This window comes from Equus przewalskii, chromosome 8 (assembly GCF_037783145.1).
Source record: "Equus przewalskii isolate Varuska chromosome 8, EquPr2, whole genome shotgun sequence".
In the NCBI taxonomy this organism is placed as follows: domain Eukaryota; kingdom Metazoa; phylum Chordata; class Mammalia; order Perissodactyla; family Equidae; genus Equus; species Equus przewalskii.
In genome coordinates, this window is record NC_091838.1 from 47,556,118 (window position 1) to 47,570,480 (window position 14,363).

General features: G+C 32.4%; 1 protein-coding gene across 3 annotated transcripts in view; it reads right to left on the reverse strand.

Moving 5' to 3' along the window:
- Positions 1–14,363, reverse strand: part of RNF19A (ring finger protein 19A, RBR E3 ubiquitin protein ligase) — a 45,078-nt gene that overhangs the window by 10,329 nt on the left and 20,386 nt on the right. For all 3 annotated transcript variants that reach the window (XM_008531804.2, XM_070631867.1, XM_070631866.1), the window contains exons 3-5: positions 6,023–6,231; positions 1,054–1,198; positions 211–373 (exon numbers count right to left, since the gene is read on the reverse strand). In XM_008531804.2, the coding sequence (XP_008530026.1) occupies positions 211–373; positions 1,054–1,198; positions 6,023–6,231 (517 nt within the window). The remainder of the gene's footprint in view (positions 1–210; positions 374–1,053; positions 1,199–6,022; positions 6,232–14,363) is intronic.

A 14,363-nucleotide genomic window follows, 5' to 3' on the forward strand; every position in this document is an offset into this window, starting at 1 on the left:
AGTCTACTTTTTATACTTTTTGGTAAGTTCAGCTTACCAAACACTGAAAATTTCTTATGAAAAAAATAGTAATTGTTTTATACTGAAGATACTAAAAATGACATTTGTCTTTCAAAACAAATAAATTAAAAAAAGACAAAAACAAAGCAAGAATCATCAATCTGAAACCTAAAGATAAGATATGAACTAACAAGGAACTATGCATTTTACCTTACGGCCCACATAGACAGGAATGCCAATAATCATTGCAGGGATAGCGATCCCAGCTATTAAAGCAATTCCTACAGGAGCACCAACAAGTGTTCCCAGCTGCCACAATATTTTCTTCTTTCGGCTCCAGGGTTTCTTCCCCCAAAAAGTACATCCTGATGGACTAATGGAAAAAATTATAATGTAAAGTAACTGCTGCAAAACATCATAACAAATTACATCACATTAAAGCAATGACTATAAAAGAAGACTTCTCATACTTAGGAATGAGTTATTTTTTTACTTTCTTTGAATTCTGAGTTCATTAAAAGCCAAAAATCAAGGTAGGAACCACCATAAATTATATTAAAAGGATACTGATAACTGGGATTCGGGTTAAATATTTATCTCTAGTCCTCCATTAGCCTCAAAACCTTAGGTTAGTTTTTGAAGAGTGAATTAATGCAAAAAGTGCTTATTTTATCCCTGCTTTAGGCATACAATTATCTGATTAAATCATGAGTTCACTTTGTGGCCTAAATGAGGAAATTTATATATGAGAAAATTAATGTAAATATTTATGACCTAGCATAATTACATGGGTCTTAAATACTAGCTTTCTAGTTTAACAAAAAAAGAAATCTCCATTTCCAAATTTTGACTAGTTATTAATCCCAAATGACTAGCACAATAATTTGGTTCCTTTTAAATTTATGTTACTAGAATAAAACAGATCCCTTTAAGTATCTTATAAACCCCAAGTTTAAAAATGCTTAGGATAATACTTTTTCCCAAAAAAAGTCCGTTGTGGTCTTACGATATAAAATTACATTTAGATATAAATAGGTGCTTCTATAAGCTTACCTTAGATAATGTAAATCTGAGATTTCTTTCATACACAACCAGCAAAACTCACAACCACAGACAGCACATGTCATGTGATTACAGCTCCCATCATTCATCTTTATTATATAAGCAGCACAACGTGGACATGGCTTTATATCATCAGCTATTAGGAAAACAGAGAGACCTGTTCAGTATATAAAACTGGTCTAAAAATTACAATTTCTAGTAGATAATCAATTGTAGCACTGCCAAAAAATCTTAACATGTATATTTGTTAACTGATAGCTTTAGCCTGCTATTTTTACCATATAAAGCATTTTTTCTTCTCTTCTGAGAAAAGAAACATTTTACATTAAATTTTCAAATTGTAAACATTTTTCAAACACAGAAGCAGAACAATGAGAACAAAGAATAACAAAATAATAAAAAGAGAAAGGAGAACCAAGGACAGTCATAGATAAATTGTGAACTACGTAAGGTTTGTTTTTGTCCCTACCCCATAGCTGCCTTCTCTGAGTGCCACTTCATGTTCTAGAACTTTCCTAACCATCTCCACTTAATTAAAACGTAGATATTCTATATACTATTCCTTTAGTGAATGAACACTAATAGGAAGTGACAATTTGATATTAATCTGAAGCACTATATACAAAGGACTATCAGTTTACTTTCTCTTCAAAGTAACATCAACTATAAGCATATAAAAATAACAATACAAGGCCAGCTCTGGTGGCCTAATGGTTCAGTTTGGCATGCTCCTCTTCAGCAGCCTGGGTTTGGTTCCCAGGCGTGGACCTACACCACTTGTCTGTCAGTGGCCATGCTGTGGTGGCAGCTCACATACAAAAAAAAAAGAGGAAGACTGGCAACAGATGTTAGCTCAGGGCTAATCTTCCTCAACAAAACAAAACAAAACAAATTAAAAAAACCAATACAGACATCTTTAGAAAAGTAGCCTTTTCCTTGCATTTTAGTTCATAGAAAATAGGCCTTGCAAAGAATCAGTACCCAGAACAAAAAGGAGGAGGTAAGAGGTTAAGGTAGGGTTATATGGTTATAAACACTCAAATAACAAAAAATAGTTTCAGAACTAAAGCAACCATTTATTGATTATGCTCATAACTGTTTTTAATTTATCTTTGTCCTTTTTATTCATTTATTCAGATGCTATTGTTGAATGCTTCTTGAATAGTAATGGTTACAATGCACAAAGGTGCCAAGTTAAAATCAAGTGGTACATAACTTTAGGAATCACTGACACAGAATAAGAGTTATCTCAAATTATACAACTATTGTTGACTTGGACGTCTATTTAAACAGAAATCAGTAACAATTTTACTATTACTAATAGCCAGCAATATTTTCTAAATACACACAGACACAAAAAATGATATGTAGTGTTAGCCACTGAATTCAAGTATTTGTTCCAATTTCTTAGATGATAAGCACTAAGCTATATTCTGTCTTCCTTTCTACAAACTTTGAGGTCAAATGTTACATGGCTTTATCAGTGAATTCAGGTTTCCTTAGTGCTTCTTTTAGGGACAAAGCTGTTTTTTAACTTAAGAATTGGTCAATGCTCACAATTAGTGTTTTAATGATTCAAGCAATTTTGAGCAAACTGATAACTCTAATGCAGCCAAACCAAGACAAATGGCAATTACTAGAATATAAAAATTAAAAATACCCATAAGTCATGATTTAAAAATGATCCAAAGAACATAAAGTCTGCATTAAAAATTTTTTAACATTAGGGCATAAATGAAAAAAGCTGGCTTTTATAGCTGATATAACTTCTAGTACATCAAATTAAAGAAATGCTAATAGTATCTGTTTAAGTGACATATTAATTGATAAACTTCCTCATTCCAGAGTATACTGAAGTAGTAAGTATCTCAATTAGAGACAGGAGTAAAGAGAATCAGGCTTTTGCTCTGATACATGCAATCTTCAGAACAAACTGAAAAGATGACATCCCCATTTATTCTTATGGTTTTAAAAACACAAACTAGGCTTTTAATATGCCAACAGTACATGTTAGAGAATTAACACTATTAGCGATGTATTTTTGATATGTCTCTTTTTTATATCTGTCCCCACGTTTTCAGTCTCTGTATACTTATTTATCTACAAAAGACTGTTTTGTCTGCTTTGTCTCTTAAAACAACAAATTAGAAAAAAAATTTACTATGCACATTATATATTTCTCTCAAAATATTCTCAAAATGCAAAAATCCTACATAAAATTGTTTTACTGATTAGACAGTCAATTGATGCCCCATTCCCAAGCATCTATTAATCTACAGCTCCTTTATATTAAAGAAAAGGTTTCCCATTTCTATTTAAAGTGTTTGGCAAAAGTTTGTCTTTTTTGACTACTGCATCTCTATTTACTGTTAAAATACGGGCCATTGTTACATTAAGAAAAAACAATAGGTTACAAAATACTATGTTCTCAAAATTTGTTTTAAAACTCCCCTACCTCTACCATATTACCTGTAAGGACTTACAATAAAATGTTAACAGTGGTTATCTCTTGGGCTGGTATTATTAGCAGTTAGGGGTAGGAGTTGGGAGCCAATTAAGCATATTTTTATAAAGGGGGAAAATATGATAAAAATTAAAAATATGCAGTTGATTTAAAATGTAACTCCAAGTACATAAATTCCCTAGTAGTTATAAGAAATAGCCAACTAATTATTATTACACCAAGCTATTATTATTAAAAGCACAGCCAATTTTTCAATGTATTATGATAATGGGAGACAAAAAATACCGAGATATCTGGAATAGGAATTAATAAAAACATTTTAGATGGTAGTTTCCTTTCCTCTTTTTTCCCCACAAGTCAGTGAGAACCCAAGTTGAAGTTTTAATTTTTTATAGATTACATCAAAAGAAACTATCACATAAACATTTGTTCTGAGAGCTTTGATTTTTGGAGCACTGTAGGTAAAAATGCATGTAAAATTTTTGAACTATAAGATTTTTAAACAAACATGGAAAAATTCCAAATAAAGTTACTTTTTAAAAATCACCTTGGGAGGCTATATTTATTCCAACAATGCTACTATTTGGCTCAAATCATCTGGGAAGTTTTTCTTTCATAATTACTTTCAAAGTGCTTTATATAATATAAAAACAAATCACTCTCATGATCATATAGTCACCTCCTACTTTGGATCCACTCCATACCAGTGATTGGTATGATACTCTAGTTGTTAGACTTAACTCCAAAGGAGTTTTTGGTCATCCCAGAAATCAAATTAACATTAAGGGAATGTATCAGGATCTAAAGGTTATGACCAATAAGGCATTCCAGGGGAGCACTGCTGAAATAAACATACAATCTCTCACAGTGACTCCTGTGAGGAAGACCAACATTTATTTGGATAACTAAATCATAATTTTAAAATTAGTAACAAAAGTCATCTCTTAATCATTTTTTTTAATGATGGTCCAGACATATGTAAATCTCTAGCAGGTGACTGATTTCTCTAAGTTTCACTACCTCATATGGCCAGAGCACTTACTCTGAGCCAGAAATGTTTCAACTTTATGGACATAAGTATTCTAAGTATCTTCATTTTACAGATGAGGCAAGTAACTTGCTCATGGTCACACAGAGAATAAGTGGAGAAGCCGAGATTCGAATCCAGAGAGTCTGACTGCAGAGTCCATTCTCTTACTCTACATGTCTATGTCCTGTGTGCCCATCCCCTACTTAGAGAAGAGGGATATCATTTCCAACTGGGCCACTCAACAACTACAGCTGACTCCACAGGGGACAGTTTAGGTATATTCAAGTCCTCTCTGAACTGCTTCTGGACTCATACCTAAAAATTATTATTAATATATTTGAGTTTCACCCCAAATTTTCAGGAAACAGAAGTCAATCAGCAAACAAGCATGAAAATCCATGCACATTATATAAAGCATTAAAAGTTGAATTTAAAGTTTATTTAATTTTAAGTGTTTAATTTTAAATTCAACTTTAAATGCTGAATAAGATTTTTTTTCTAGTAGCATAAAGTACATGACTATCTCAATACGCTGCTGGTAGGAATGTGAATTATTTTCTTGATAAGTTTCTGTATTTTCTGAGTTTTTCCCTTTTACAATCAATGAGAAAGTGAATGAATATTTTTCCAAAATTCATTGCAATCCCAATAAATAATGAAAATTCTATGAATGTGAAATATTAACTTTTGGAACTTTTATTCAAAGAACATTAAGATGTTCAGAAATTTTTTTTTTTTAATTTTGACATTTATGAGATACATTCATTGCTCATGTATAGATCCTCAGGTTAATTTTTAAATTTCTAGCCAAAGTTCTTAGTTTGTGTCAAAGGACACAAAGTTGTTAGTGTCCCTACTAAGATATGATTTTGAACCCTTGATCCTGGAATTGGATGAGACATCTGTAAATAAAAAATATGTTTCACAAAACATGTAAATGAAAAGGATTCCAAAAATAAATACAGTCTTCCTGAGGTATGCTTGGATACCAAAATCTATGATGCTCAAGTCCCTTAGTTGGCCCTCGGTATCTGCAGATATGGAATCTACTAGGATATGGAAGGCTGACTGTACTGTTTTAAATCTGTAACCTTGTGATATTTACACAATTAGAAACAACCTAAAGGTAATATATTCAAAATTAATACTTTACTAAAATATTTGCTAAGTTGTACATAAAACATCTTTATAGACAACAGTTTTGGACCATCTTCAGTAGTCAGTTATATAAATCATCATGACACTTCCTTTTTCCTTTTTTTTTTTAAAGAAAATCTTTCCAATCTCAATACCACTTTCTTCCACAGGAAAGAATGAGTGCTTCTGGGACAGAAATACTAACATGTAAAACACTTTTGAAAACTGAAGGGTGAACAAGTGATAACAGGAACTAAATACTGTATTTTTATTAAAATAACTAGTGTTCTTTGTCAAATATTTTATTAGAAAAAGTTTGACATAAATACCTGCTGCTCCAGACTCTTGACTATAACTAATGGATGAAGAACGTATAGTCCTCAGACGTAAACTCTGGGCTCTCTCTTGTCGAGCAGCATCACAGGTCTGATTAGGGTGCCAAATCTGTTTACAGTGGTAGCAAAACTCTGTTCCACAGCCTTCTCGCCCACAAGTTAATTTTGGACAGCTAGCACATCCAAATGCTATCACAGCATATCTTGAAAGAACAAGAAAAACGACTTAAAATGTGATGTAAAACAAGAGATAATCACTAAGTAAAAAAATTATCCATCTTAAATGCTATTCCTGAAAGTTCTCTATTTATGCATGAGCAAAGAGCCATAAACTCTAACACTATCTTACCAATATAAAAATGGGGAAAAAATGAACGGTTCACAAATGAAGACATATAAATGGTTTAAAAATCTTTTAAGTTCAATTTTTAACTTTTAACTTTCAACTTTTAACTAGGATACCAAACTATATATATAGCTTAATCCCAATTTTATAAAAATGCTATTAAATCAGTATTGTATGCACATAGAAAAGACTAGAAAGAAACACACCAAAAGTCTTAACAGTAGTTTTTCTGGTATTAGAGTTTTAATTTTCTTCTTTATATATTCATACACTTCTGATTTTTATAATTACTTGTTACTTTCAAAATCAGAAAGATTTAAAAAATTATCCATCTAAAAATATAATGACTATATGGATCAATTATACCTGTCAGTTAATGGCAAACTCTGCCATTATAAACTGTGATTATCTTCTATTTATACATAAATTCTCATATTTTTGTTTCTAAGACGCATGGTAAAAGTAGTCTTTGGGGCCAATCTCCTACCACAAAGTACACAAACTTGAATTTTTCAATTAGGTAGTTTGTTTCTTTACTTCAGATAAAAGATTGAGAACAGCAGATTTGTGACTAGCCCTAATAACTTACTCTCTGAGTTAATATTTTTGGCACTTTAAAAATTTCCCCGTGAAAATAAATTCTGTGCACTCTTGGGCATTTATCCCAGAGAAAAGAAAACTTCTGTTCACACAAAAACCTGTACACAAATGTTTACAGCAGCTTATTTGCAATAGCCAAAAACTGGAAACAGTCCAGATGTCCTTCGACAAGTGAATGGTTAGACGAACTATGGTGGCATTATATACCACAGAATACTACTCAACAACAAAAAGGAACTATTGATACACTTAACAACTTGGATGACTCTCCGGGGAATTATGCTGAGTGAAAAAAGTCAATCTTGAAAAGTTACATGGTGTATGATTCCATTTAGATAACATTTTTGAAATAGAATTTTAGAAATGGAAAACAGATTAGTGGTTGCCAGGGGTTAGGGATGGGGTGGGGAGGGGACAGGGCAGGAGAGAGGTGGCTGTATTTATAAAAGAGGAACATAAGAGATCTTTGTTGTACAGTACCTTGACTGTGGTGGTGGATACATGAACCTACAAGTATAAAATAGTATATAACTAAAGACACACACACACACACACAAATAAGTGTAAGTAAAACTGGGGAAATTTGAATAAGATCAGTAGATTGTATTAACGCCAATATCCTGGTTGTGATATTGTTTTATAGCTTTGCAGAATGGTACCACTGGGGCAAAGTGTTTGAAGGACACACAGGATTTCTCTGAATTATTTCTTACAGCTACACACAAATCTACAATTATCTCAATAAAACTTTCAAACACAAAATGTCTAGAGCTTTTTGGTTCTCTTTGAAAGAGAAACAAACAAGTCTTACCTATGTATAGGAAATATCAAACATTTCCTTTTGCTTAGAAATTTAGGGGAGTTTTCAGGGCTCCTCTTGTTACTGGCCATTATTAAAATAAAATTTTAAATAATAATCATAACTGAGATTTTTATTAAACTTCAAGATAATCTATTAAATTATGCAAAATTTTAAGAGTCAGGAAGTTCCTCCATTTTTTGGCCCTGTTGCTCCCTTAGTATCTCACCCTTAAAACTTAAATTTCACATCTTAAATTCCCTTTTATTTCTGATAGACCAATTCTCCAATTATCATTGTCTATCATAAATATGTTCAAACATGATTGAATTAAAGGTAATTTAAATCAACACAGGGTAATTTAGCAAGGTTTCATTTCCCTGAGAGTTTATTCATTGCAGTCTCAATAAAAAGAAAAAAACTTTCAAAGATTCTACACTATATTTTCTATCAAGTTATAATCTAAAGCAGTCTTTAAAATAGTCAATGAAAAGGAAATTGCATTCTCTTCTAAACCTCTTCTCTATCCTACCTTTTCTTGAAAGAAGGAGGGAAAAGGAGGGACACAATGGGGAAACCTGTGTGCATGCAGGGGACAACACTAAAACCAACTATTTTTCAAATCAGTCACAATTTATAAAGGAAGAAGAAAAGTTTAGGCTACCTGGGCCAAATTCCACTTCCACCACTTATTAGCTGTATAGTTTTATGTAAGTTACATAATCTCCCTACAACTAAGTTTTCCCAAACATAAAATAGGGATCCTCTGAAGTTTGGTTTGGCCTCAGTTATTTAGCCACAATCAGCTTCAGCTTTGGCCTCCTTGATCTTTAGAAAGCCAAATAAGCATATGACAGCTTTAATGACATTGTGAGTACTCTGCACTTGTGCTTGATATGAACATGTGATCATACAAGTTACCATCATTTCTACATTAACATAACGTATGTCATATTAATATCTGAACATCCATTTTAAAATAAACATAGGTAGGCATTCCAGGCATAACTTAGAGTAAAAATCTTATTGCTTTATATGGTGAAATTTTACTGGACAACTAAACTATAAACATACACATTGTGTTGCAAGAATAAAATGCAATAATTATTAGTGTTGACTGTAAAAGTCAAATTTAGATACAAACTTAAGAACTTGCAAATAATTACATAGGGAAACAGATTTACTGATAATACGAACATTGAGAGTGTTTTAACTAGATAAATTTAGGAGGAATATATCCTTTATGAGCAAATAAATATTTATAAAAATATTAGGTAGATTAATAGAAATTAGGTTATATCATAATTCTAACCTTTGCAGAAGGTTGTTCAATACACTAGTATATCACTAAACAAAACTTTTAAGAACTGACAATTTTTAATTAACGATTTAGGCTATGAGTCTTTTAAGAGACAGTTCTAGTAGGGAATGCATAATATCTTGACAAGAAAAATTAAAAGCAGAATGTTAACTTTGCCATTTCAAAATTTCATGGCAGCGAAGTTCCAAAATCTGGCACAAAAGCCATAAAAATATGAAGGGGTATGGCAAGAAAACTGAGGATGCAAAAAACAGTTTCTTCTCAATAATCAAACTTCAAAACAGCTTCATAAACTGCTTTAAGATGAAAATTCTTTATAGTTTTAAGTCTAAAGACTTAAGCTTGTTGGAAATGATCCTTATAGACAGTGAATATCTATTATCTATTTAGAATTTTTAAAATACGCAGAATAATTATCAGGAGCAAATTAACAGCTGACATGTATAGTAATTATCATTCCTGCATTATGATGTCAAACATTTAATATGTGACTGTTAATTAAAACAATAATGTTTTAAAATGAAATTTACATTTATTTTTCTAACCCAGAAGTTCATCACACCATGATTGGTAATATTTGACTTTGGCCTTGGAGGAATATTGATTCAACATCTGGCCACTTGGCATTTGGTGAAAATGTAGGTTTTGATGCATCTCAAAAATTAGGATATAATAAAAAGAGTTGTGACATTTAAATAAGACAATGTGTGTGTGTGTGTGGAGAGAGAAAGAGGTGAGGGAAAGCAGGGAGAAAGGGAAAGAGAATTAGTTCATGGCACATCACATGTACTCAAATGTTAGAGATAAAGTACATGAAACTTGTTTTATGCTACTTCTCTGCGTTTTCTTAATGGAAAAGCTAAGATGTCCTATCCCAGAACTAAACGTTCAAGTCTATTCAATCTGTGCAAATTCCAAAGAAAAACAAGATTATCTTTAATAATACTAACCAAATATTTTCATGAATACATATTTTGATGACTGTAAAAGTTAGTTTGTCTAGTAGTTTTTTCTTATGCTAACAATGATTAAGTGTTTACTATGTAAGTGTTCTGTGTTCACACACATTCAGCCCTAATAATAACTGTTAAGCACATTCTATAACATATCAAGGAATTAAATGTACCTAGCATTCACATATTTTGAAAACGGAATGTTAGGCCTCTTGAAGGTGATTTTCATTGGGTGGGAGCCAAACTTATTTTCCATTGGAAAACAGTTCTCAAATTATAATGGAAGCAAATGGTAAACCTAAATACAAAATACTTGCTTGAAAGAAAAATTTCAGGAGTCTCTGGTGCATTAAGTGTTATTTGGAATAAAACCAGGCTTAGCAGAATGTCAGAGAGAGAACAATAATACTGGTTAACTAAACATCTCTGGCATATTCAGACCCAAACTTGGTTTGGAAGAACTCCATTTCCTTCTATGATCCATCATTTAACTTAAGTCCTACTTTCCATCTCTGTTCTTCAGCTGAAAGTCTCTAGCTACTTGAAATGCTTAAACATTCCTACTTAGCAGGAGTGGAAGAATAGGAAGAAAGTGAAGAAGATATAAAGGGACTGAAATAGGGCAGTCTTTCCAGGAATGTTTTCTGTTCACTGGGTTATTAACAGGTGATCCACACTAAGAAAGTATTCAATGCTCAAGTTAGAAAAATGCTAAGCAAAATTAGACTGCTTTTTTGTTTGTTTTTTTACTATAGGATTTGCTAAAAGAATTTTTAACATACCAACATTCAGTAGATAGCAAACACTACTTCTTGAATGATTTGACCACGACATCTATTTCCTGGAGATTTTCAGAGTACCAGAGTTCCACAAATTACCCTATCGGTAACACTGAGGAAACAGGGATAGTACATTCTGCCTTGAGCAAATTCCTTATGAAGAACAGTAAGAAGAGCAAACTATAGTTAACATGAAATGCAATCCTAAGAAAGACATAAAAATAAGAATTTTAATTAAAAGATGAGAAAAAAGAATGAAGAAAGATTATCCAGGAGTCCAAGAAAACTTTTTTCAAAAGCACAAAGTTTTAACACAACCTTTAAAGAACAAAGGAAATATAATCAGAAATATCAAAATTATTTGACTCAGTTAAGGGGAAAAGTCAAGTTCTATATCAAAACCAACAGGCTCATATTTCCACTTGCAAGAAGTAACTACCAGTTCAGTGGAAAAGGAGAGACTTACTTGATTAATATAATTGGGAGAAGATCTAGCAAAGTGAGGGTCATTTCCTGGTTCCCTCTTTCAGGATCTGTTTTCCTACAGAGGAAGCATTCTGATCTGCTTTCCACTACATGTTGCAGGAGAGGCCTACAGTTGTAGAGAACTGCCCAGACTATTTGGAGATGTCCGTCTAATTTAGGGGTGGAGTGTTAGCAAGCTCTTTTGGCTGCAATTTCTAAAGCTACATTCTTTAGTCGACTAATTAGTAAGAGAAAGCTGAAATATCTCCTGTGTCTTATATATCAACCTGGTTCTTAATGAGGGTGTGAGGGGAAGAACGTTATTTTTATTGATTCCCTAAAACTCTACTAAAAGTCTTAGTATCAATTAACAATGTTTGGTGTAGCAGTAGTATATACTGAATTATTTGGTGTTAAAATACACCTAAATTAATTTTATGGTTAGGAAGAATAAATTAAAAAGAGCAAATTCTTAACTAAAGGTATTCTTAGAATACTTTCAGGAATGTCTATTCTAACACATAGTAATATTTATCACTAGTTATAAATTACAACTTCCCCTGAAACATAGTTTATTCATTATGGCTCCTCATACACAAAACCTGCTGTTTTCGAAGTCACATGTACTGTTTCCTCCAGAGAAAATCAAAGTTGGATCTCTCCTTTATATAAAATTTCTAAAACATCAGCCTAAAAAGCATTTCCAGCATGTGAAAAGATGGCCAAGTTATGGCTAAAACTCTTCTTCGTAGGAGGGGAATGAGAGTCATATGGATATTAACTGGAATTCAAAAAATACATATTCTTTAGCCCCTAAGTCTACGGCCAGCCCCATTTTTTTAATCCATTATGAATAGTATCCTCCACCAGAATAAGTTATTATTTGGAGCCATTTAAATGTCAGCATATCAGCTTGAAGCTACACAAACCTGATTACAGTTGATCACATTACTTTAAAATGGTTTATTAACTGTTCCTAAGTTATATGAGTTATGTTAGCAGCACACAGTCAGATCAGTTCATTCAACAATACTTATTGAGCATGTGGTTGACCTACAGTTACAAAGAAAAAAAAATACTTTTTTTTGCCCTTGAGGGGCTCACAGACATTAAATCATCAATTATATTCTAATATAATAAATGTTCCTGTATATTCAAAGATTCCCAGCAAAGTCAGAAGTACTCACATGAGATGGCAGGGATAATGGGTACTTGTAAAAGGATGGTCTTAGCTAACTGAAACAAGTAATGACAGAACTAAAATGCCAACTTTTTGCTATCTGCCTAGACAATGTACAAACTAGGCCTCCGAGGCAGAAGGCAATCAGATATTTTTATCCAAGACACATTCTATGCTTCCCCTCCTACACATCCTTCACCTCAATTCTTCTCCCCAGCCAAGGCCAGATTCTTCTCTGAATCCGTGTAGACTGCCATATTCTAGAAGAGATCTGGCTAACTTTACCCTGGTTAAATCACAGCAAACAGGTTTGGCCTCCTAGGCCCCTTCTCAAGAAGAGTTTTTAGAAACGCTGTCCTTTAAACAAGTTTAATCTGCCCTGGCTCTCAGAAGAGTGGAAAGAATATTAGGTCAGAAATCCTAAGAGATCTCAAATAGAAACCAGGTCAGGTTTTCTTTCTACTCTAAGCTAAGGCAGTATTTCTCAAACTGTGTTAAATTACATGTTTAAGTAAAACTGATGTCAGACGCAAAGAACAGCCATATTGATAAATACCAAGTGCAAAAGTAAAAATTCATAATTTCACATCTAGCATTTCTGGAAAAAAGCCTTTCAAGTGTGTTGTACAATGAAAGGGGTTAAATACTATATACATGCCTAAGGTACCATACTGTTGGCTAAGCATTTCTATGAATAACTGCCAAGCAGATGTTTACCACATTCCTTATGCCAGATTTAAAAAATAAAGGGAGTTTAAATAAAACATGTCCCTCTATGGAGCCAAAGATTTTAATAAGTTCCAGAGGGCAGGGATTTTCATCTTTTGCTCATTATTAAATCTTCAGTACCTGGCACATAGGTGCATTAAATATTTGAATGACTGTTCTAAAAAAATAAAAACAAAACCAGAAATGGAGATGAGGAATGATAAGTAAGAGCTACTAAAAGCTTCCTGTGTGCTAGGAATTATGCAAGTAGCAACATCAAAGATCTATCTTAATCCTTATAACAATATGATAGGATAGAGATTAAAAATCAGGTCTGTACATGCTCATAGTAAGTAAAACTGTAACTTTTAATGAGGGCTTATGTAGTATTCTGTTTTCAAAGTATACACATAAGTTTTATGTTACTTGGTGATGTTTTCTACATAACACAACCATAAAACCTATAACATAATCAAGTATATAAAATATGCTCTTAACAATCTAGAGAGCCAGCATAAATCAAATATAAACGAGAATATTTAAATAAGAGTAATCTCCATGACGTGTTTTCTTTGTCCTTTGTAGTAAGACTACTGACAACCACCAAAACCAAAAATTAATTTATAGCCAAATTAATCAAGACCAATTCTTTGTTAAACTTATAACAGTTGAGTGGTTGTTTTCAAAATAACAGAATCTATTAAAGTAGCTGTTTCTATTATTGTGTATTTTATACTTGAGTTAACATTTATCCTCCCCAAAATATTCAGAATACTAAGCCATTTTACTTTCTAACAATGAAGTTTCAATGAGAAGAAACTGTGCAGAAATATCCCAAAGTCTGAGTTTATGAAAAACCTTAAAATTTTACTGAGAAATTCCATATATATGAAAGGATTTATAAAGAACAATAAAACGAATACCCCTGTATCTACCATAAAATAAGAACAGGATCAGTAGGGTGACCATATAATTCACAACCTAAACTGGAACACTTGAGGAAAAAAAGGCGATGCTATTAAAAATTACACCAGTACAATAAGCATCAACTGGGACTATCCTGGGTGAGTCAGAATCTAAGGTTACCTTTTTTATCAGTGGCTTTAGAAGTTCCTTGATTGCTCCTCAAAATTCACATCCCTTCATCTTCCTCTCAAGAGGTAACCATGAAACTAAATGTTTAT